This window comes from Exophiala xenobiotica, assembly GCF_000835505.1.
Source record: "Exophiala xenobiotica strain CBS 118157 unplaced genomic scaffold supercont1.5, whole genome shotgun sequence".
NCBI classification, from domain to species: Eukaryota; Fungi; Ascomycota; class Eurotiomycetes; order Chaetothyriales; family Herpotrichiellaceae; genus Exophiala; species Exophiala xenobiotica.
In genome coordinates, this window is record NW_013562490.1 from 1,611,205 (window position 1) to 1,632,698 (window position 21,494).

Here is a 21,494-nt window from a genome sequence, read left to right on the forward strand (position 1 = left end):
CCGACTTCCGATGCCCCCAACTTCTAACTCGGGTGCAAGCTGCGACGGTTGTACTCCGTACGAAAAATAACTTCGCCGCCCTTCCATCAGCAAGGTAATCTGGTTCACTGTTCTCGCTCGACACAGAATCTATAACCTCCCCTGTCTGAGCTGAGCTCGACATAATCTTCTGCTATTTAAGAATACGTCTGCTGCGAATCTCTTTCGGTCTCACTCTAAATCGCCCTCCTTCCTACCGCCACAATGTCATTCTCCTCCCTCGTCCAAGACATCGCCTTCCGCGACTCCTCCCAGTCCAATGCGCGAACAAGCGCAAGCACGGCGACCAGCAATGACAACCAGTCCACCATCTCCCGCCCCTCGCAAGCTCGCTCATACACCTCCACGGCCGCCACGAGCGTCAGCATTGCAGGCGACATCTCCAGCCAACTCCATGCAGGATACAGCCACCCACTCTCAAGAGCATGGCAAGCAGAGCGTCAATTAACAAAGGTATGCTCTACCCTCCTAGGTCCTCCTCCTCTGTGGACATACTAACCTCAACTCAGTCCATGCTCATCTACCCTCTCTTCATCACAGACAATCCCAACGAAATCACTCCCATCCCATCCCTCCCGAACCAAAACCGTCTGGGCCTGAACAAAATACTTCCCTTCCTCACCCCACTCGTGCAAAAGGGCCTCCGCTCCGTCATCTTGTTCGGCGTGCCCCTGGATCCCAGCGCCAAAGACGCCCTGGGCACCGCAGCCGACGACCCCGAAGGGCCTGTCATCCAAGCCATTCACACCATCCGCCGGCACTTTCCCTCCCTCTTCATCGTTGCAGACGTTTGCCTGTGTGAATATACATCTCACGGCCACTGCGGCATCCTGCGCGACGATGGCTCGCTCAACAACGCCATGTCTGTCGAGCGCGTCTCCGACGTTGCCATGGCCTACGCACAGGCTGGCGCCCACTGCGTCGCTCCGTCCGACATGAACGACGGGCGCATCCGCGCCATCAAGCTCAAGCTCATTGAGGCCGGTCTGGCGCACCAGGTCAACTTGATGAGCTACGCGGCCAAATTCTCCGGCTGCTTGTACGGACCGTTCCGTGACGCAGCAGGCTCTTGTCCCAGTTTTGGCGACAGAAAGTGCTACCAGCTCCCGCCTGGAGGACGGGGACTAGCAAGACGAGCCATTGCAAGGGACATCAACGAGGGCGCGGATATCATTATGGTCAAGCCGGCGAGCAGTTATCTCGATATCATCTCCGACGCCAAGGAGATTGCAAAGGATATGCCCATTGCGGCGTACCAGGTTAGTGGAGAGTATGCCATGATTCATGCGGGTGCGAAGGCGGGCGTGTTTGACTTGAAGACCATGGCATTTGAGAGTACTGAGGGTATTCTGCGAGCTGGGGCCGGCATCGTTGTGAGTTATTTTACGCCGGAGTTTCTGGACTGGTTGAGCTCGTGAACGAGCCCCTGTTCCTGTTGTATCTGATATGTGTGACGAGAACGAGCGTTTTGAATTGAATTGAGATGTGGGCTGAAAGACGAGTTTGCGTTTAGACAAAAGAATGGGCCGGACATGAAAAGTGATACATCTAAAAGGGACGTGCCGAGCAGAGTTGTCACACAAGGAGGGAGTTCCAAGACGTGTTCAAACACAGAACCTTTGGCGGAAATACCTGGTATGGTGCTTCGTGCCTCCTGGTGACACAAGTCTTGCTCTTCTCCATAAGGAGGGTTGTATTCGTGGATTCTGCCTTGCCATTTGGCCCTTCTTGTCTCTGCATTCTGGATCCAAGACGTATTAGACGGAATTCAGCCCGTGTAACATCTGGCAATTTCAGCAATTCTATGGACAACAACAATAATAACAACATGTGCGCCTGCTTGGCAGGGAGCATCCAAGCTGGACCAAGTAGCTTGGAATGACCAATTTGTACCACAGCCAGACAGACCCGTTCCTTCTTCCTTCTGGGAGACTGCGGGTTGTGTTTGATACGTATGAAGAAGCATAAATAGTCCTAAAGGGTTCGCAGAGGATGAACCAGCAAGCAAACATCTTATCATCTACCATCCCAATTTCCTGCAGACTGTCGCTGTTCGCATCCAAACATCCAACAAGCTCTCTGAACGCCAACATGAAGCTCTCAGTGCTCGTCCTCGGCAGCCTCATGGCCATCTCTGCGTCGGCAAAGTCCACGTATCGCATCAGTCTGTACAGCAAGACCGACTTCCAAGGCGATCAAGCCACTTTCACTGAAGAGTATGATAAGTCCTTTCATCTTTCCAACCTTGCTGCCTTCTTGCCTTTTGACGCTGACAGGTGACTCGCTGCAGCGGCAGTCACAAAGTGGGCTGGTCAGGCGGGGCCCAATCCTGGATTTACGAGTCAGAACCCGGGGATGGATGCTGCGTTGCATTCTGTCGTGGAAGCACAGTGAGTTTTGTTCCCAGGAGTTCTCGTCCTGTTCCTGCCATTTGAGAGATTTGCTGACGGCCTTGCGCAGAACGTCGGCCGTTACTGCGAATCAGCGTACAAGACGGAGTCGTCGGCTGGTACGACCAAAGTGGTCACAGGCTGTGGCGATACAGTGTTGAACTGCTAGATCAAAATCCTCGAATGCCCTCAGTCAGCCGGAAAGGGTGGGCTTCGGTGTTCAAGACCCACTCATCGAGGCTGATTAAGCTGGGCTCACTGAACAACAGGTAGAAATACTTCAATGTCTCTGCGAACCAGAAACTCTCCATATCGTCCATTTGCCTGGCGAGGACCTTTCTGACCATCAGTCCTCTCTCGTATGTGTCGCGCTGATACACTTCCATGGTGCTCATGAGTGCCGCATGTCCAAAGGGAGAGCGCGTATGCTCGATGATGTTTTCGAACATTTCCCACCCAACTTCTCGCCAGTATTCGTCACCTGTCATTCGCCACATGATGAAGACTGATTCGATTGCCTCGGGCCGCAATTTGTACGATGGGTCTTTCACTTGCAGAAAGCCTGGAGGGAATCGGTGGTACTGACAGTTTCCGTTCATGCAGTTTTCGGATCGATTGCTCTGTACTGTCCAGTACTCATCGCTCCATTCGCATTGTTGCCCGTCGTCAGTGGAGCACGGTAGGAGGGTAAGCGTTTCGGGCATGATGCCGGTTGGGCTTTTCTGGTATGCCCACACGCAGCCATTGGTGATTTGTTCGCCTATGTAGAAATCGTCGGGGTTGTCGAAGATTCGAGCCGCCATAGCAAACATGCCACCAGCAAAACACGCCAGATGCTCTGTCCTTGTTTCGAGTAAGGTCTCCCTGACTCCCAGATCCCGAGTCGCAATGCCGGGAAAAATGATGTCTGTGTCATTGGCGCCTGGGATGAATGCTCGAAACAGTAAATATTGTTTGATCTGCCTTGAAGCAAGTTCCCACATTGATCCATAGACATGTCGTGTCTTTCCCATGAAGAGGTGCGCCTTGACGAGGTACTCATAGGCCGAATCAGACATGGCGCCCAAGGCATATCGGGAACTCTTCCTCGCAAAGTCATATGACTGGGGTCCATCAACCACTCTTGGGCTGAGGTTCTCCGGCCACAAGCCTGGTATACTCGAGTCATTCTGTGAACGTGCAAAGACCTCGCTCAGTACGTCGATAGTGTGCATGTACTTTTCATCCCCTGTTACTTGGGAAAGTCTGGCGAATTCCAGGTATAGGCTTCCAACGTCGGCCAAAGCTGCATTTTCGGACGATTCAATTACAGCGTCTTTGGTTGCTAGATTGCACATGGTACAGGGCATTCCATTGGATGTGTTGAAGGCCAAATGCAACATGTCGCCCAGTTGAACTAGCTTTGGAAGTATCCTGGCATCATTGCTGAGATCATATGCTGCCATCAGACCACCCAAATAGCGAATGGTGGATTCAAATAGGTTAACATTACAGTGGCCAATACTGTCAGCAAAGTCGATGGTGAGTGTCGCGTTGAGAGCTTCCTGAAACTCCTCGTCCAAGCCCATTATGATGAGGGTGTCGAGGGCATCGACCAGAGTGGCCGACCAGCCGCAGAACTGCTCCCTTCTGCCCCCAGACAATGGCATCAGCACATCAGCCATCCATGCGTGATCTTGATAGCCAGTCCACGCGTGAAGGAATTCGCGTCTGACAGCATCTTGTCGTTCACGCTGAACCAAGGATTTACGCTTGAAGTTGTGCTGAATCTGGTTGGGTTTGCTCGAGCCTGTGGTGAGGAAATGGAGTATGAGAATTAGTGTAAAGACTGAAAGAACGACCTTGACCAGTTTTTTTTGTGGTACGTTCAACCACGACATCTTGAGACTAGAATGGTCCCATGGGCGAAAGTTTGGGCTTTTCCTTCTCGCCGGCTAGAGGACAAGAGAATGATAGAATGCCAGAATGGATGATCAGGTGAAAGAGCGAATGATTGACAAGACAATCGATGGAAGTCCTGCAGAAGGAGTGTTGTGCAAGCAAGGCAAGTGGCTCAGGTATATTACATATCGTGCAGTGGATGTACAGATCAAGACGGCCAAACGAAGGGAAACCACGCTCATTAGTATGACGCTGCCACTGCCAACCACCCCCGGGAGGATGCTCGAGGATGCTCTGCGCACCTTCATAATCTCGAGTGACCAGACCTGGCTGCCTGCTAGGTGCCTGTGCGATTTTTGACAAACCCCTTGGTCTTACCGGATTGTTTCGTGGCTGAAAAGCAGAATCATTGATTCGACGAAGAGGAAGGAAGGAGGCGAACAGCGTCGATGCCAAGCCCGTTAGTGAAATGCTTGAAAGAAAGGGAAATCACAGGCACCACAGGCACCACAGGCACCACAAGGCACCCACGGGGTAGAGGCACCTCAGGCATCACTGACACCCAGTCGTCAGTGCGTGGTGACTCGGCTCGCGTCAACTGCATGTTGACCATCTTGACCGCAAAGTGATCCTTTCAAAATCTGTCAAACCCGCGTCCAAAGTGCGGGTGATGGCGGTGAGAGGAAACTTGTCCCGTCAGAGCATCTTATGTAAGTCCAAAGTCCAACGTGGCCTCCCAGGCCCCCATCCATCCCACCTCTTGAAGTCCTCTCCGCGCTTTTGCTGACCTCGGTCCTGCATGGTCAGACTTCTAGACTTCATTCAGAAGCCTTCCCTTGATATACCGACACCGCCAGTGCTTATCTAAGGCCACCTGCTTCAATCGACCACCCTTTGCCGTCGTGGCGACCTGTCGGGCGCTTCTTGGCTTCGCTAAGCCTGGTGCGCCGTAGGGCCGCATTATATATGCAAGGGGCAGGAGGCTCAAACAAGCGAACGTTGAGAATAACCCAATCAGGTTGGTCATGGTCGCTGTATGAAAAATTTAGAATATGCATAGCCATGGCAAATATCTTTGGGCCCCCAGACACGAGATCTGTCGGCATTCGTATCGATTGCCGATTGGGGCACATGGTCAGGCATAGCGTGGCATAGGTAGGTATTTTTGTGGCTCGCGACGATCACCTCGTTTAGAAGTCTGACGAATGCTTGCGATGACATTGTATGACCAAAGCCAACTGGTTTCAGCATCTCGCAGCCTTTCAGCCTTACGGCCAGGAACAAGGATCCTGCTCCCGAATCGGCTGGACGGCAGCACAATCCCACCAGATCTCTCGAATTTGCGGCATCAAGGAGATTTTTTCCTCCGCTTCTTCCTCCTTAGGCTGCTTCAGGCCTACGAAGCGTGCCGGCAATAGGGTACCGCATGTGCATTGTAAGCAGGTACGGCTTATTGTGCAGATCGTTTCTCAATCCAACACATATAAGGCCTTTCAGCTGAACTCAAGCGTTACAACCAAACACCAGACGATGACACCGCGGGAGGGTGTTGTCGCAACATCAGGGAAAATCTATGCTGCTTCCGACGGCAATACCACCCAATGATCTAACGCACTGGGCGGAATCACACTACTACCCGTCTACAAGACCTCGAAATATCTCTCTTGAACTACTTCTCAGGAACTTTCTATGGATTCAGAGATCTGGACCCGACGATCCCCGACCCAGCCCGGTCATTTGTGGAGACTCTGTTGGCTCTCAATGGAAGATCTAAATCGCAATTGTCCGATCAGATATCTACGAATGCCATCTGGTCTGCCCTTATCAATGTTTACACCGTGAGAGCCTTCCCTTACACATGGATTACGGTTCATGTTAGGGCCTGCATCACGAAACGTAAGCAACCACGGCAAGTGTTCTTTTCGTTGCTTTCCGTCCCCAAATGCGCTCCAGTCTGGACCCCAATCCAGAACCCACTCAGACTATGCTTTCGGCCCTGTGGCTCGTTCTTTCCCATAAAGAATAGGGCCGTATACACAGCCATTTCCCTCCAGGCCAATATATCATCCCAGATGCGAGCCCACACGAGGCCAAATTGTTCTCCCAGAACGTGGAAGGCGATCAGGTCCCGAACACGACTTGGGCGTTTCACTCGTTCTCGCTTCAGCTCTAGCTCATCTGCCACATCCTCATCGATGCGCACACTGAGCCACTATAACGATCAACTACAGGCCGAGTTGGATATCCTAAGGCCTCAAGAAGGCAGTGAAATGATCAGTCAAGGACCACTCCACGAACCACGAGGCTGAAACCAGAGTTTTGGCATGTCTGGACAGGGCTTTTCTAATCTTGTCGGCAACACAGGCATGGAAAAGGAAGTATTCCCATTGGTATCTCAGCATTACCCCTGTCTTCGACTTCGCCAAACCCATCCTCCGACCTTCACCGACTTCAGCCATCGGCAATCGTTCATGCCACGAGACACTTCCGTCCCGACTTCCGTTTGATCATCGCCACTCGATAGAAATCATCATCTAACACTTCCTTCCCTATGATTTTGGATATATCAGAGACGGGCATGATCGATTCCAACGATGGAGCTGCCCCAGAAAGTCCATATGCTTCTCCGACCATGCAATGCGAAAAGGCCCGCACGAAGAAATGGGCACCGAAAACCTTCAACGGTTGCTTGACTTGCAAGTATGTGTCAGACACGAAGCTGTGCTGAACCATTCTGACACTCTGTGCCAGGAAAAGGAGAATCAAATGTGACGAGGGGAAGCCTTCTTGTCAACGGTAAACCCCTCCCTCGACACCATAAGTCCATCACTAATTGATCAGATGTATCAAGTCCAATATCAAATGTAGTGGCTACGCACCACCCAAGATCCGGTTATTCGAACCTGTCAGTTCTGCTCCGTCGTCAACAGGCCCTTCTTCGATAGCACCATCCCCTTCGCCGGAGGTCCCACCCCCAGAACTCCCTCGCAGAAACTCTTCCCTTCAATCATACCTCAACTCCTATCCTCATTCTCAAGAGCTTGCTTTAGTTCCCAGCTTTGGGACAGAAGAAGAATACCGATCCTTCCAATTCTTCCTTGAGAAGACCGCCAACCTCATTTCCGTCTACTCTCAACCATATCTGTGGACCGTCCTCCTTCCGCAAGCGACATGGCACCAACCAGCCATCAAGCACTCTATTATTGCACTTGCCAACCTGCACCAATCTCTCATATCATCGGAGTCGGCCTCGACACAAGCACGTCACACCTTCATGACACATTACAACGCGGCAATTCGAGCTTTGATCACAGATAAACCGCCCATCGACGTCGTCCTGGCATCATGCGTCATTTTCTGGGTCCTGGAAAACTTCAACGGCAGCGGCCACGCCGCCTTCGACCACATGAAAGCAGCCATCAAGATTCTAGGAGAATGGAAGGCAAAGAGACGACCGAACGATCCCGCTCACGACCTAATCTCTACATACATCGAACCGACAATAAGAGACGGGATCAAGTTCGCGCCCGTAGCACGCGTTGAAGAGCTTGAGGATCAGATCGCTGCGTTATCCCTCAGTCCTCAGGACATGCGCATCATGAACTATAACCTGTCCCCTGCCTTTGACACACTCGAGATGGCCAGCGATTACCTTGGCGATTGCATTGGCAACATCCTCGTTCTGATGTCTACGGAATATGACGAAGAGGTGATCGAGTCCATCAACGAGCTCGATGCAAAACTGTACAAGTGGATGAACCTTTTCCAGAAGCTGACGGCCACAGGCCCAGTCTATCAGCGGAGGATGCTCCTTGTGCACAATGTCTCGGCGTGTATACTCCTCGACAAGTTGAAAGAGCAGGCCGGGTTGCCGACAGAAGTGTTGCAACCACCTCGCTGTCGCGGGGACTTTCTCGTGCATGAAGTCGAGGACATGCTCAAGCACGATGCCCGCGCCACCACCGCGGACTCCCGTGCCACAGTGTTTTTAGGCTTCATCCCACCCATGTTTCTCGCTGCGTCGTCCGCGCCGAAAGTCGAGACCCGAAGGCGAGCGATCAATGCCCTAAGACTCTTGAACCTGGTCGAAGGCTCTTGGAACACCGAGGTTGCTGCCACAATCGCCGAAGCCATGTTGGACATCATGTCTCAGACCTCGACAGTGTCTTCGGAAGTCGAATTGAAGCACATGAGGTTTGGCATCGACGTCTCTCGTCGTACACTCTACCTGCGATGGGAGCCCGACGACGAGGAGCAATACCAACACGTAGACAAGGAGATTGAGCTGGATGATATGACCCAATTTGATTCGGTAAGACTCGTCAGTCTGTCTTCAATGGTCTACACCCTCTCTAACAAAGCGGACAGGACTTGCCGGAGCTGATCAAGCGTTTTGGCTACCCGTCTACGAGCCCATGAAGCCCATAAATGGATCATCAAAAGTCTGCAATGGAACGGCGTTTTGACATTTTTTGCGTCCTGGGATGCTGACAAGAACCTCTGCGATTGTTGAACGAGAGGAACTACAGGCGCACAGGGTGATATGGCGTTGAGTGAATTTTCGAGCCCGGTCTTCCACGAGAGTCAGGGAAATATTACTCCACACGGGAAAGCAGATGCTACCACACACAGATGAGATGGCATATAGCATTGGTTCAACCCATTATTACTTTTTATTTCTCATTTGGTCGATGGCGGATTGTTCATACTCTGACTGGCCTGCCTCGACTTCCCAGTCCTACTATTGTTTACACTTGCTTCCCTCTCGAGGAAGTCCTGCCACAACTCCGACAGTGTCTCCTTGCTGCCCGGACTCGTTGCACTGTCCGGCCCGAAATAATCATGATGCAGCGCGGGCGTGCTCGGCGTACGATGGACAAGCGGCGACCCGGGCAATCGTAGTGACCCTGTCATCGAGCTGCTGGCACCACCACCACCGGGTCTCGCAAGCCCGGCCTGTTCTCGCTGCTCGTCGTTCCAGCCTAGCAGAGCCGCAATGAGCTGTAGAACCTGGAACTTTTTCGGATCGGACCGGTCGAGTTGGAGGAAATGCAAGAAATGGTTCGTTACAATTTGTCTGTCAGGGTTCTCTTTGTCAGCCTTTGCTTGTCGGGGAGTGGCTCCACCCGCTAGCGACGAGAAGGAAACATCTTCTCTCTGGGGAGGAAAATAGAAACATGACACAGCAATTCAGGAAGAAAAATGTAATCCACCACAGGTCAGGCTTGCGACGACTTTGGGTCGGAGCCGTGCCAGTGAATTACAACCGAGCGCAATGTGTGGCCTAGCCCTACGGTAGGGCTGTGCGGGCGGCCTGATAGCCAGAAAATAAAAGAGAGCTTCGGGTTGTGGGGGCCTAAAGCGACATTCGCTTTATCGTTTCATCGCTTACCTGTCGACGTTGTCGTCCGGTTTCCCCTTCTTGAGAAACCGCAACGCTTTTGTGAGATGATCGTTCAATATGACTGCCTCGTGCCTTAACTTGCCGATCAGGAGGTTCTTTTCTTTGACCTCCTTCTCAAACGGTAGGACACGTTCGAGGTCCTTCTTGGTGGTTTCCAGTTCCGCGACCGTGGCTTCGTGGCTGGACTGCAATTCTGCAAGTTCTTTACGTAGGCTCTCTTGCTCCGCCTGATTCGTTTCGACGAGTTCTTTGAGCTCCTGTTTGCGCACGGTCTGGATCTCTTGGAGCGCCTTTTGGAGCCCGTCGACTGTGGACGACTGGGTGTCGCGCTCGGAGGATGCTTTTTCGTACGCTTCTTTCAGAGTGTTCACTTGCTCCTCAAGGTCGGCGTTACGGTCCGTCAGGTCGCGGCGGATGGTGCGTTCTTCCATGGCGAGCACTTCCCAGTCGTGCATGGCTTGTTTGGCGCTTTCGAATTCCTCGCGCACATAGGCCTCGGACTCGAGGAGTTCTTCTTTCTCCTTGAGCCAGTTCTGCTGGCTGAGGGTCAGGCGGTTGCGTAGCGTGGATAGTTCTTTGGACTGTTCTGCGTTGGTGGATGTCAGGTTCGCATTGCGCGCGGAGAGTTCTTCGACTTCGGCGGAGCGTGCGGTGTAGCGTTCTTGCAGGTCGGTCCGTTGTTCTTCGAGTTCCTCGATACGGGTGCGTGCTTGGGCGAGGTCTTCCTAGCAGATCAGGGGTGTTAGATGTCGGCGTAGATCAACGATGTGGGTGTGGGAGTATGAACGGGGACAGGGAAAGGCAAAGGGCAGCAAAGCACGTACAGCATCTGCTTTGAGTCGATCGCCTAGTTGAGAGCGTATCGTGTTCACTTTTCCCAGCAGTGACTGGTATTGTTCTTCTGCGTTCTCTTTCTCGGTTTGGGCTTCGGCCAATTCATTCTGCGCAGTCTCGATCTCGACGGCGTGCTTGGACTGTAATTCTTCCAAAGATTTGCGTAATTCGGTGACTTCCAGGCGAAGGGCGTCGCGGTCTTTGACCAGAGCTTCAAAGCGGGCTGCCGTGTCGTCGTCGTCGTCGTCGCCCTTCTTCTCATCATTCCTAGGTTTGGTGACGCCGTTAGTCAAGTCTGCTGGCACTTCTTCTGCGGTGTCCTGCTTTTCAGACGATGCCGCCGTTCCCACTTCGACATCTGACTCGTCACTTTCGGCGCCATCTTTCGGTTCTGGAGCCTCGGTGGCGTCTGGAATCTCTACGGGAGTGGTGGGTGTGGCTACTTGCGCGTTGTTGCCTTTCTTCTTGGACTTTTTCTTTTTCTTGGATTTCTGGTCTGCGAGTGTCAGTATCGGAGGTCAGGAGACCGGACAGTGTGCGTACCTCCTTGAGGCATCGAAGACATATTCGTGGACGACATGGTTGCGAGATATAAGAATATTGTCGAGTCGTTGTTTCAATGGTACAAAGGTGTCAATAATTCCCCACGTGGGCGCATCCAGTACGTTGGTGCAGGGTCTGTGAGGGTCCAATCTACAAGTACGAGGCCTCGCAGCTCGCTTCACCACTCTTCATCCCTTCATCAACAACCTCAACAAGTCATCGAAAAGGGTCCTCGCTCTTGATGATCTTATGAGAAGCAGGTCATGGTAATCTCAGCTAGGGTTTAAAAAGCATGCAGCCACTCCATTACTCTCCGTGTCCGCTAGGACCATCTCCACGTCTTCAGGCACAGCAAGTGTGGAAATAGAAGACTGTGAACGAGACCGGAACAACATATTCCCCTTGACGAGCCGCGAGATGGCCTACACCAGGTCCGAGTCTCAAAAGCATCATGGATATGCGACTTGGTCCTAGGAACCGCATTCGCATGACTAACTCCTTGCTACATTAGCCACCGACGTCCTGCGGTAGCACCAAATGGACAGGAAGCTACTCTGCTGTTCAAGGCTGGTCCAAACTTCATCATCATATAGCTGGGGGTATATGGGGGTATCATCAAGTGTCCCATCATTTCATCGCTTCTACAAACAACGCTCTCATACCCTTTAACAGAGTCCCGATCTCTCTTGTTGAATTCAATCGATCCACGACCTTTTCAACCTTGCTAACATCAAGCTTCGGCTTCACATGGACCACATTATACTTGCCACTGCCAGTTGGCGGGACCTCCAATTCAAATATTGCTTCTCTTTCTTCGTCGCTCTTCCCACCTTTGACAGGAGGAAACATGAAGAGTATTCTGACTTTGTTCTCGTCACCGCTGCCTTCAATCCGACAGCCTAAATATGTCTCCCAAAAACCCAATTCAGGGCCATTTAGTCGACTTTGGCCATCCATCTTCTCCGCGTATTCCCGTTGCGCTTGTAGTTTGACATCAATCTGCCGTTGTGTTTGGGCGATGGCATTTCTTAGCCTGTCGCATGAGGCGGATTGATTCGCCTGGTGAGATTCCAACTTGGATATCTGCGCGTGCATTTCATTTTTCTCGGCTTGTTCTCTAGCGAGTACGTTGCTGTGGTTCGATAATGAGGATTGCAGAGTGGTGATCTGGGTGCTTTTGGATCTTTGCTCCTCTAGTATAACTGTTAGCGGAGTCACGGGGTGTTCTCGTTCAAGCCAACGCACCATTCAACTCTCCAAGCCGCGCGCGAAACTCATTTCGCTCTTGCAGCACACGCTTCCTGCCCTGCTCAATGAATGCGTCAAATTTGAGGGTGAAGTCTGTCATGCGCTTGCGGAGGTCTTCAAAATTGAAGTCGACCGTCGGCAGTTGCGTGAGCGGGTTATCCGAGTATGACATTGTTCCATTTTGTGACTGTGACGGGTGGAATGAAGATGTGCTGGTCGAGAATGATGCAGGCGGGATTGAGGTTGCCATGGTTCGACGCAAGAAAGAGTATTACTAGTATTCTGGTGACTATCGTGATGGTGAAGTTGACCCGACGCGTGGTATCGAGACGAAGTTGCGGACATGGTTGCGATCGGTTGTCAAGGGCAACGACCGCAGACTTGGCATTGAAGCCTCAATCAACTTCACCACATTTATCTCAGGACATGCATACAAATACACGGGACGAAAATGATATCTTGTATCTTGTATTTCAATCCAACCTCGCTTGCTTAAACGCCCTCCAGGAATCAATCTACTTCAATGAGTTGGTACGCAATTGCTCCGCCAGCTCTGCCTTCCCTTCGCTGTTCTCCGAACTGACATCGCCTGCACCAACGTTCAGCAATTGAGCCATCATTGCTTCCATTCTGCCCATAGACTCTTCCATCTTGTGTAGGCGCGCATTGGCTTCCAGCAGTCGGTTGTTGGTGCCGTCGTCATCATTCAGATCCACTATCGAGTCCATACGCTCGCCTCGCCTCGGTTTTCGATAACCTCGTGGGTGATCCGCTTCATCTTCACCATCGCTAGAATCCGCAAATTCCTTCTTCAGATTTCCAGGCTCTTCAGAGTCCCCCTGGCGCTTCTGTTTTGTCTTTGTCGAACTGACCGACATTGTCCGGTTGCTGTCAAGTACACCACTTTGGCGTCTCGGTCTGCCAGACACCCCAAAGCCTTGGTTCAAATTGTTGCTGAGTGCTTTCCCGATACTGTCATCTCCTTGCAGATCGTCCTCTTCTGCGATCCTATCCAAGACAGACTGAGGTGGGTCGATATCGAAGACCGCATGAATATCTCCGTGGACAGTGAATCTTGAGATGGCCCAGTATTGTCCGGCCGTCGCCTTCGGCCCATTGGCATTTTTCCAATCAATCTTCCTATTTTTGTACTTCTTATCCGACATCCACAGCGTCCTTCTCTCATACAGAGCAATCAGCAGTAATGCTGGAAGATTGAGGGTTCTGACAGCGGCCACGTTGATCTTGTGGAACATCCGCTCTGAGATCGCCCATTTCAAGGGAAGCATGATGAGCAAGGCAAGAATATTGAATGGAGGCAAATACGCGAATATCGCGTCAGACTTCACACCTTCAAAGGTAAGCACTGCTCGGCGAAATTGGATCTCCTGAACAGCATTTCCCACAATCCCGCTGAAAGTATTGGTCAACATCGACACAAGTATCGTCAGAAAGAGGGTGTTTCCCAGGAACGCAAACAAAACCATCAGGACGGGACCAAGGAGCCAGTGGAAGTCGGGAGATTGGTCAATGCCTGTGCCATCGAGACCAAACCAAATCCATATCATCCATTTGCCAATTGTGAGAGACTGAAGGATGTTAGCCACGTCCGAGAGGACAACTAGGATCTTACCTGGTGAGCACCAGCATGCAGCCATTTCAGGCTCAACAGGAATCCCGCGAAGCACCAGACCGCAAGAATGGTAAGGGTCATGAAGTCAGACATCATGGCTCTTAAGGAAAGAAATAACAAATTCTCCGACATGATATTGAATGCCAATCGGGGCACCAGCACCGGGGCGCCACAACTCAGGACATCCAGAGCGGTCCGAGCCACGATCACAGACTGTTCTTCATCGAAGATGCGGAGAGCGTGTAATCGCAAACTCAAGTATACAACGAAGATTAAGCAGAACATGACATCCAGAAACGACCACAGATTCTGGGTGTAGACTCCCCAGCCATGCTCCAAGATCGAGGCGAACTGATCGAGAACCTAATCTGTCAGCTTGATTGCCTTCAGCATGAGGTAAACATACCCAGCCGGAAGCATAAACATCAAAGACAGCCTCGACGATACTGTAATCCGTCCTCATTCGACTTTCACGGCCAGCCATGACCACTACATACAACGCAAGAAGTATCGCAAATTGGCATAGTTCGATGATGTTTCGAGTCCGAGGTACGATGAGCCGATACTGGTTCAGCATTGGCGCTCTGCGTGGGTCATACAATGAGATCGGCCGCTTCTTCCAGTGATCAGGAATGATGTCGATGAAACTATTAGGTGTGTAGACCAGCTTCCCTCGGTAGATCGCGTCGACAACCTTTTGGCAAGCACTACTCGCCAGAAAGCTCTTACTCGCGCTGATAATGGCTACTTCAAGGGCTGTCAGTTTCCTTTCGATCCTGCCGCCTCTCTTCCGTTTCGCCCAATGCATGGCATGGATGCTCTGCTTGTAGACCTCATCAGGAGCGCCCTGAAACGGCTCAAATCCAGCGACAAGAATATTTGCTAGCTTAAGCAGGCCTCGTGGGCCGGGATTTTGTTCGTTGTATCGACGAAGGATCTTCTCGGCGAGCAGTTCGCAAAGCAGTGCCCGGGTTAGGTTGACAGTCTGGTGATGAGTTGCGAATGATTGTTCCCGGATGAACTGCATTCGGTTTACGAGAAGACAGTACACTGGGGAGTTAGCATAGGTTGGAGATCATCGATATTGGACATAGCAAACCAATAGAGAGATCCTGCATTTCATAGAGCGAGTCGACCAAAGGACGAACCACGGAGATATTCATGCGCGGTGCTTTTAGTTGTTCGAGCGAGTATGGATCGTCTGCAGAGTATCAGCGATAGCTTTCACGTTAGGTGAAAGGCCATTATACCTATGCTGTTTATAATGTCCCTCCGAACGCTACAAGTATGGTTAGTGCCTGAGCTTTCAGTCTTGGGGATCACTACCGATGGATATTCTCATAGACATTGCAATTACCGTTCCCATAGGGGTCTGCTGCACGAGGAGGCTCCCGATGTGCGCTGGTCCACGTACAATGTGGCGGGTATAGGCCATCGCTGTCGGCAACATCCTCTTCGTCATGCTGTGACGCAAGCAGAGCTTCGGTCTCAGTCCGTTGGCGATTCAGTCGGAATTGATGGCTGAAACCACGAGCACTCGAGGGTCTTGCATTCGACGGCATCTCGACTGCTACAGAAGTGGTAATTCCATAATGATGATCCTATGCAGAATGGAGAGATATAAGGACGACGAACGAGCAGAAGTCATCATTGTCATCCTTGTACGAGGAAGATATGGATGCTGAGGGCGAAGGAGGGGGTGGTTATGGGATTGTGTCCCTAACCAATCAGGAGAAATGCGGGCGATAAGCTTATCGCACCAAGCTGTCACCCAAAACACAATCTTGACTGCTCACTGACTGCCCTGCTTGTATCAGCCTCAGCCTTAGAAGAGACAATAACATTTCTTGCTGATCACGAACAGCAGATGGATGTAACCTCCAGAAAGTGGAACTCACTCCATTGTCATCCCTCCATTCCGGGACGGCCCTCCCAATCGCGTCCTCGCACACGGCAGGCAGAATTTGGGCAGTTACCGCAACACTTACAGGCAAAACACCATGCACTGTGACCGTGTCAATGGAGCCTATCGGATGGTCCAGCATCAGAATGGCGCGTTCAATGTCTTGGCCTGCCTGTGTGGCTGGCTCTTCTACTTCTTATCCGTAACACAGCACAGCCATCAATAATCTCGAACCCTTGCAATTACCAGCAGATTCCAACCAATAAAGTCTGGCTCAAAATGGCGCTGCACGCACGATCACAGCCCGAGAAAACTCACAGCCTGATCGTCCTTTCATTGTTTCTTTTCTTTCGTGATATGCATCTCGTTGGTGATTCTGATCGCGTGGTATCATCATGGAGGCTCTCGTGGCGTTCAGCATTGCTTGTAACGTCGTCCAGGTTCTTGACTTCAGCTTGAAGATCTTCCGGGAGTGCAAACAGTTAGCCGACAGTGGCTCAACCGCCAGGTTGGATGAATTCAACTTGGTCTCGAAGCAGCTCGAAGGTCTTTGCCAGGGCCTTGACAGGTCGCTGGCAAGTGCGCCAAAACCTCTCGGCAAAAATGATGACGACTTACTCGAGCTGGCTAAGAGTTGTGCCCAAGCAGCCCATGATGTCCAAGCAAGGCTCGACGAGATAATGATGAACAAGAAAGAGCCACGTGGCAAATTCGACAAAATGCGTAAGATGGTCACGAGCAGCAGGTCAGTCACAGCTGTCTACAACAAATTACGCGAGTACGAAAGACTCTTGAGCACACAAATATTGGTGCAGCTCAGGTACGTGGTCTGTTGGAAATTCCGGTTTTCCTGACCTGCCTCTTCGCATTAGCCAAGTTGACGTGAACCTTACAGTCGCCGTCAAGAAGACATTCATCTTCTCCAGCAGAGCAGATCCGAGCAAGTCGATTTACAACTGCGCGCTTTTCTCACCCACTTGTCCCAAGGAGTCACCGAGATCTCGGCATTGGTAACAAATTGCCACGAAGAAGCCAAAGACCTTCTGGTGACACAGCATGTGGCGGTTCAGCGGAGCCTCGCCCGTCAGACGACTACGCTGAATCGCTCGATTGCGAACGAGCACACCATCTCACGTCAACTCATCCGCGATGACATCTCAGCCACTCATACTCTACTGCAATCCACGGCCCACGACCTACAAAAAGCGTCTGTTACGGCACAATCCCGTGAAAGCCTGCTTGCAAGCCTCTACTACCCTGAAATATGGCATCGGCAAGAGCAAATCGCGTCCGTGCACACCAAAACGTATGAATGGATTTTCCAGGAGGATGAAAATCACTCGAGACCGTGGCACTGTTTAACCAAGTGGCTGAAATCACAGGGCCCAAATTATTGGGTAAGTGGTAAGCCAGGAAGTGGAAAATCAACCTTGATGAAGTTCATCAATGGAGACGAACGGACGAGACAATTTCTGCGCCAGTGGTGCGCGACCGAGCCACTGGTATTGAGCTTCTTCTTCTGGAAAGCCGGCTCTCCACTTCAGCGATCCGCTCAGGGCATGTTACGCTCGCTGCTTTACCAACTATTCAGATTGAACCATGGAGTGGCAGATGAACTATTGAGGAGGGATATCGAACTGGGGCTCAGAACTCCCAACTCAGTCTGGTCCGAGCTGTCCTTGAAGCATCTTCTTGACATGACCTTGGGTCTGTTATCAAGCAAAGCTTTATTTGTCCTCGTGGATGGCTTGGACGAGATGCAAGAAGAAGACGGAGGTTTCGATCTCAAGACTCTGCTAATATACCTCAACGACATCTCGTCTCGAAACAACATCAAAATTTGTTTCTCCAGTCGCCCTGGGAATCCGATGTCGTCGATTTTCGCGGACATACCGCAGCTCAGACTCGAGGACCTGACGAAAATAGACATGCATCATTATGTGCAAGATCTGCTCATGGCACATAGCGAGGTACGGCATGTTGAACGTTGGAAGCTTGAAGAGCTTGCAGCAAGATTGACCTTTCGGGCTGCAGGGGTCTTCCTATGGGTTGTGTTAGCGACCAAGTCGCTGTTGAGAGGCTTGGAAAACCATGATACCATGAAGGAACTAGAAGATCGTCTGGCCAAGCTCCCGTCAGGACTTGAAAACCTGTATGTCACAATGTGGTCGAGCTTGGGCGAAGACGAACGACTCTATCGAAGAGAGGCCGCGAACTTGCTGAAATTTGCACTTTTGCACCAGGAGAATTCAGTATGCTGGCCTCTCTCCTTGTTTGGCCTCGTCGTGGCTCTCGAGCCTGATCTCGTGGGTACGGTCTTCACGACAGGCAAATTACTCTCACTCCGACGAGTAGTGATGGCTTGTGAACGTATGAAGAAACGCCTATCCGTCATCTGTGCAGGCCTATTGGAAGTTGGTCCGCTCCGTGGTGCGAAGTGGCCCGTTGATACCTCGGATCAGACGGATTGCATCAATGCTACAGACATATCGTCACCCTGTCTATTAAGACGAGACGCAGATGTGAGTGAAGAGCAAGATGCGGACTGGCAGATGCTATACTTCATGCACAACGAGACGTCGGTCAATTTCGTTCACCGTTCCGCCATTGATTTCCTCAGCGACACCGTAACTGGTCAGCAGATACTGTATCATGCAGATCTGACAGATCTCGAGGTCTGTACCAGGCTGCTCAAAGGGGATTTCGCGGCATATGCTATGCGTCTTTCCTCGCTGGATTTGTCTGGCCTCATGATCCACATAGATTTCGTGCACAACATGTTCACGACACGCCTCCATCAAACAGTCGACAATGAACCTCAAGGCCGCGATATCCTGCAAGTGCTGCACGACTACACGGTGCAAGCCATTGCCCTGCAGGATACACGCGCGATCATTACCAAAGGGGACTGGCTTATCGATCGGAGTGACCCGCTTATGCAATATCGAGGTTTTCTGGGCTTCGTGATGAGTGTCCCCACTCCCTTCCCAGGGGTAGGCCAGCGAAGCCCATTTGTGGATTCCAGGTGGGCCTTCAACAGGATGAAAGAATCTGATCAGAGTTACAAAAATTATCTTCTTGCCTGCGCTGTCGGGGGCAGTGGGAAGTCTGTCGAGATTCTGTTGCAGCATGGGGCTGATCCTCGCTCAAGTTCGAAACTCGGAATAAATGCGCCAGCTGCCGAGAGTTCGTGGAGTATCGCTCTTCGGATGTTCCTGGAAAATCACGACGAGCTTGTGGAAGCGGAATCGCAGACGAGGGATATACTCACAGCCTTCCTTAACCACCAAGCTGACCTAGACGAGGCTGTCGTACAAGAGATTGAACTATTCGAATTTTCAGAGTCGCGTTGCTGGCAATGCGAGGGCCATGTTGACATGAATCGCGCACAGCTACAGATGAATCTTAAGACACCGGTGACTTTCCTCCGAGGCATCAAAGCAGTTGATGTAGTCGATTTCCTCCAAAAAGCAGGCAACGCAGCAAACGCCGAGGGGAAAGGCTCTGCCCGCTTCCACAAACTTTTGTGCCATGGATCTCTTGTTGGAGCACTTCCTTGGAGATATGTCGCCCATGACTGCGAGGTGGGTTTCCGGCTGGTCGGTGAATGGCCCCGATACAAGAAAGTCCTCTGCAAGGCATGGCACGTCGTGCAAGCAGACCAAATTCCAATCGATCATCATTTCTATGAAAAATGTGATGCATTAAGCGCCGCTCTCATTGAGCTGTCAAAGCCAATTTCTGGCGAAAATCTCCTTAAGTATCTTCATTTCAGACCGGAACAGACGCCCGATTTCCAACAAGAGCTGCTCGTGTCCTTCGAGGAAAGAGCGCAAGCCTACAAGCGCCAACGCTGGGATGCGGGAATGAGAGAAAGCGCTCCAGCACGCGAGGCAACGACATGACAATGCATGAACAAAAGATATGACGGATTGTGACCTGAGTAGTTGTGAATGGATTTAACCCAGTGGGAAATTGATGAACCTAAATCGACTATTTCTTCAATGCATTGAATCTACATTGTCCAGCGCAGATTAGCAACGCTGCTCGCTTGGATCCTGGGAAGCTGACAATGTCTCCCAGATGGCTTTCCTTATCATCATGATTCTGTTCCTTCATTAAATATTAACCGCACGTCGTTATCGTTATAGCTGAAACCTCAAATTTGCCGCCCTTTGCTGGTATGCATGACAATGCAATGTTCAGAACACCTCCCCGTGCAACACCCAAATGATGGGTCTCCTGACTATAACAAAATCATGACGGTCGCAACGACAGCCAACACCATCCCGTAGGACCAGAGATTCGGCATCCCGCCGTCCTGGCCCAGCGCATCACTGCTTACCGCGTAGACTATACTCGGCGTCTCTGTCGCAGCTGCCGGGTTGGACGTGTAGATGATGACGAGCCCGTTACTCGTGGTAGTCGTGCCACCCTGTGCGGGGGTGATGGTGGTGTGCGAGGTTACTGTCGTCGTGCCGACCCAGATATTGGGGGTCGTCGTAGGCGTGGGCGTGTTGTAGCAGTTCGTTTCGCATTGGTCGCAGCATTCCCAGTAGATTACTGTCGACGTCTCCGGGCAGGGCAGGATGGATGTTATGGTCACGACGACGTTGGATTGGGTGTAGCATGTTGTATAGGTCGTCGTGGGCGTCCAGGTGGACCAGTATGATGTTGTGGTCGGAGTCCACCATGCTGTTGTTATGGGCGAGGGCGTCCACCAGACCGTGGATGTCGCTGAGGGTGTCCAGTAGCCGGAGTCGCTGTGGAGGTTCAACATGATAGAAGTTCGGGAAGAGAGGACGACTTACTATGTCACAACTCGCGAGATGAGGCTGAGGAATAGTAGAAGAATGGGTGCAAGGCGGGCCATCGTGGCAGGGAAATTGTTGCTAAAATCTAGAAATCGGTCCTGGCTATGTCGAGAGAAGGACTGAGGTCGACCGGCCTGGAAGTGGTTCGGTATAGTTCAGTAAAATATAGATAGCGACAGACGTGGAGTGGTAGCGAGCGGATGTGCGAGTTGGTTCGTTCAGCTGAGAAGTTGTAGCTTGCCTAGAAGCTGTGGATGGGTCATATCAGTGATTGTGTACGGAGGACAGAGTACCTAAGGGTGGTAGCCCTACGTCGATCACAGCTTCATGTACAGAGGATGCGAGATGGAAAGGAATTCCCACCTTACGAAGAGGTCAAGGCAAGCTGCTGTACGAAGAGCTCGCAAAGCCTGATGGAGCTATCTGACAGCTACAGCTTCAGCTCCGACGGTGCCATGATTCTTGCTTTCTGCATCCAAGATCGAAGAGCATGACTGTTTCTGGGATAGCATACTGCGTCTTCCCGCGTCCGTCGCAAAGATGGCTTGAAGGTAGGCGGATGATGGCGGGGTTCGTTCTACTCCGTAAGTAGTGCGATTGTCAAAAAGGTTTGTCTTATCGCGATCATGATTGCTCGGAAACACAACCTGTGGTTGTTGAAGGGCTTGAAGCTGCAGCCGTCGATCCAATCACATGCGCATGTGGCATGATCTTGAAACAAGGATAACGAGTAACATCGGGCTAGGTGACACAGTAGACAAAATGCCTCGCATGAGCAAGACCGTGGAAGACCTTAGGAAGCCAC

The 21,494-nt window shown here is 51.5% G+C and overlaps 8 protein-coding genes across 8 annotated transcripts; 3 read left to right on the forward strand and 5 right to left on the reverse strand.

The window, feature by feature from the left end:
• The first annotated feature begins 58 nt into the window (after positions 1–58).
• On the forward strand, positions 59–1,901 carry PV05_08346 (uncharacterized protein). The gene is made up of 2 exons (XM_013457853.1): positions 59–492; positions 549–1,901. The coding sequence occupies exons 1-2, from the start codon at positions 244–246 to the stop codon at positions 1,455–1,457; spliced, it is 1,158 nt and encodes a 385-aa protein (XP_013313307.1). The 5' UTR covers positions 59–243; the 3' UTR covers positions 1,458–1,901.
• Positions 1,815–4,647, reverse strand: PV05_08347 (uncharacterized protein). Its single transcript, XM_013457854.1, has one exon. The coding sequence runs from the start codon at positions 4,307–4,309 to the stop codon at positions 2,600–2,602; it is 1,710 nt and encodes a 569-aa protein (XP_013313308.1). The 5' UTR covers positions 4,310–4,647; the 3' UTR covers positions 1,815–2,599.
• A 1,991-nt stretch (positions 4,648–6,638) lies between these two features.
• On the forward strand, positions 6,639–8,951 carry PV05_08348 (uncharacterized protein). Its single transcript, XM_013457855.1, has 4 exons — positions 6,639–7,010; positions 7,062–7,106; positions 7,152–8,622; positions 8,679–8,951. Exons 1-4 carry the CDS (start codon positions 6,862–6,864, stop codon positions 8,727–8,729), a joined length of 1,716 nt encoding a protein of 571 aa, XP_013313309.1. The 5' UTR covers positions 6,639–6,861; the 3' UTR covers positions 8,730–8,951.
• PV05_08349 (uncharacterized protein) lies at positions 8,940–11,354 on the reverse strand. Its single transcript, XM_013457856.1, has 4 exons — positions 11,092–11,354; positions 10,539–11,044; positions 9,703–10,439; positions 8,940–9,387 (listed from the first exon to the last, which is right to left on the reverse strand). Exons 1-4 carry the CDS (start codon positions 11,126–11,128, stop codon positions 8,991–8,993), a joined length of 1,677 nt encoding a protein of 558 aa, XP_013313310.1. The 5' UTR covers positions 11,129–11,354; the 3' UTR covers positions 8,940–8,990.
• Positions 11,355–11,625: 271 nt separating this feature from the next.
• Positions 11,626–12,650, reverse strand: PV05_08350 (uncharacterized protein). Its single transcript, XM_013457857.1, has 2 exons — positions 12,337–12,650; positions 11,626–12,284 (listed from the first exon to the last, which is right to left on the reverse strand). The coding sequence occupies exons 1-2, from the start codon at positions 12,587–12,589 to the stop codon at positions 11,719–11,721; spliced, it is 819 nt and encodes a 272-aa protein (XP_013313311.1). The 5' UTR covers positions 12,590–12,650; the 3' UTR covers positions 11,626–11,718.
• Positions 12,651–12,797: 147 nt separating this feature from the next.
• PV05_08351 (uncharacterized protein) lies at positions 12,798–15,626 on the reverse strand. Its single transcript, XM_013457858.1, has 6 exons — positions 15,299–15,626; positions 15,223–15,251; positions 15,072–15,173; positions 14,379–15,022; positions 13,973–14,335; positions 12,798–13,928 (listed from the first exon to the last, which is right to left on the reverse strand). The coding sequence occupies exons 1-6, from the start codon at positions 15,532–15,534 to the stop codon at positions 12,855–12,857; spliced, it is 2,448 nt and encodes an 815-aa protein (XP_013313312.1). The 5' UTR covers positions 15,535–15,626; the 3' UTR covers positions 12,798–12,854.
• A 644-nt stretch (positions 15,627–16,270) lies between these two features.
• On the forward strand, positions 16,271–19,920 carry PV05_08352 (uncharacterized protein; the record flags this gene model as incomplete). The annotated part of the gene is made up of 2 exons (XM_013457859.1): positions 16,271–16,695; positions 16,771–19,920. The coding sequence occupies 2 exons, from the start codon at positions 16,271–16,273 to the stop codon at positions 19,778–19,780; spliced, it is 3,435 nt and encodes a 1,144-aa protein (XP_013313313.1). The 3' UTR covers positions 19,781–19,920.
• Positions 19,820–21,435, reverse strand: PV05_08353 (uncharacterized protein). Its single transcript, XM_013457860.1, has 3 exons — positions 21,002–21,435; positions 20,687–20,937; positions 19,820–20,638 (listed from the first exon to the last, which is right to left on the reverse strand). The coding sequence occupies exons 2-3, from the start codon at positions 20,746–20,748 to the stop codon at positions 20,122–20,124; spliced, it is 579 nt and encodes a 192-aa protein (XP_013313314.1). The 5' UTR covers positions 20,749–20,937; positions 21,002–21,435; the 3' UTR covers positions 19,820–20,121.
• Positions 21,436–21,494: the final 59 nt, after the last annotated feature.

What these genes read in the sequence shown, in the direction of transcription:
- PV05_08347 (XM_013457854.1), bottom strand. Translation starts at nt 4,309, where the DNA reads ATGTCGTGGTTGAACGTACCACAAAAAAAACTGGTCAAGGTCGTTCTT.
- PV05_08348 (XM_013457855.1), top strand. Translation starts at nt 6,862, where the DNA reads ATGATTTTGGATATATCAGAGACGGGCATGATCGATTCCAACGATGGA. An exon ending in AACGGTTGCTTGACTTGCAA is followed by an intron (nt 7,011 to 7,061) that starts GTATGTGTCAGA and finishes ACTCTGTGCCAG; the next exon opens with GAAAAGGAGAATCAAATGTG. An exon ending in ATATGACCCAATTTGATTCG is followed by an intron (nt 8,623 to 8,678) that starts GTAAGACTCGTC and finishes CAAAGCGGACAG; the next exon opens with GACTTGCCGGAGCTGATCAA.
- PV05_08349 (XM_013457856.1), bottom strand. Translation starts at nt 11,128, where the DNA reads ATGTCGTCCACGAATATGTCTTCGATGCCTCAAGGAG. An exon ending in GTCTTCGATGCCTCAAGGAG is followed by an intron (nt 11,045 to 11,091) that starts GTACGCACACTG and finishes TGACACTCGCAG; the next exon opens with ACCAGAAATCCAAGAAAAAG. An exon ending in ATCGACTCAAAGCAGATGCT is followed by an intron (nt 10,440 to 10,538) that starts GTACGTGCTTTG and finishes CTGATCTGCTAG; the next exon opens with GAAGACCTCGCCCAAGCACG.
- PV05_08351 (XM_013457858.1), bottom strand. Translation starts at nt 15,534, where the DNA reads ATGCCGTCGAATGCAAGACCCTCGAGTGCTCGTGGTTTCAGCCATCAA. An exon ending in AATGCAGGATCTCTCTATTG is followed by an intron (nt 15,023 to 15,071) that starts GTTTGCTATGTC and finishes CTAACTCCCCAG; the next exon opens with TGTACTGTCTTCTCGTAAAC. An exon ending in TGCATGCTGGTGCTCACCAG is followed by an intron (nt 13,929 to 13,972) that starts GTAAGATCCTAG and finishes AACATCCTTCAG; the next exon opens with TCTCTCACAATTGGCAAATG.
- PV05_08353 (XM_013457860.1), bottom strand. Translation starts at nt 20,748, where the DNA reads ATGGCCCGCCTTGCACCCATTCTTCTACTATTCCTCAGCCTCATCTCG. An exon ending in ATCTCGCGAGTTGTGACATA is followed by an intron (nt 20,639 to 20,686) that starts GTAAGTCGTCCT and finishes GAACCTCCACAG; the next exon opens with CGACTCCGGCTACTGGACAC.
- PV05_08350 (XM_013457857.1), bottom strand. Translation starts at nt 12,589, where the DNA reads ATGGCAACCTCAATCCCGCCTGCATCATTCTCGACCAGCACATCTTCA. An exon ending in GCGGCTTGGAGAGTTGAATG is followed by an intron (nt 12,285 to 12,336) that starts GTGCGTTGGCTT and finishes CAGTTATACTAG; the next exon opens with AGGAGCAAAGATCCAAAAGC.
- PV05_08346 (XM_013457853.1), top strand. Translation starts at nt 244, where the DNA reads ATGTCATTCTCCTCCCTCGTCCAAGACATCGCCTTCCGCGACTCCTCC. An exon ending in CAGAGCGTCAATTAACAAAG is followed by an intron (nt 493 to 548) that starts GTATGCTCTACC and finishes ACCTCAACTCAG; the next exon opens with TCCATGCTCATCTACCCTCT.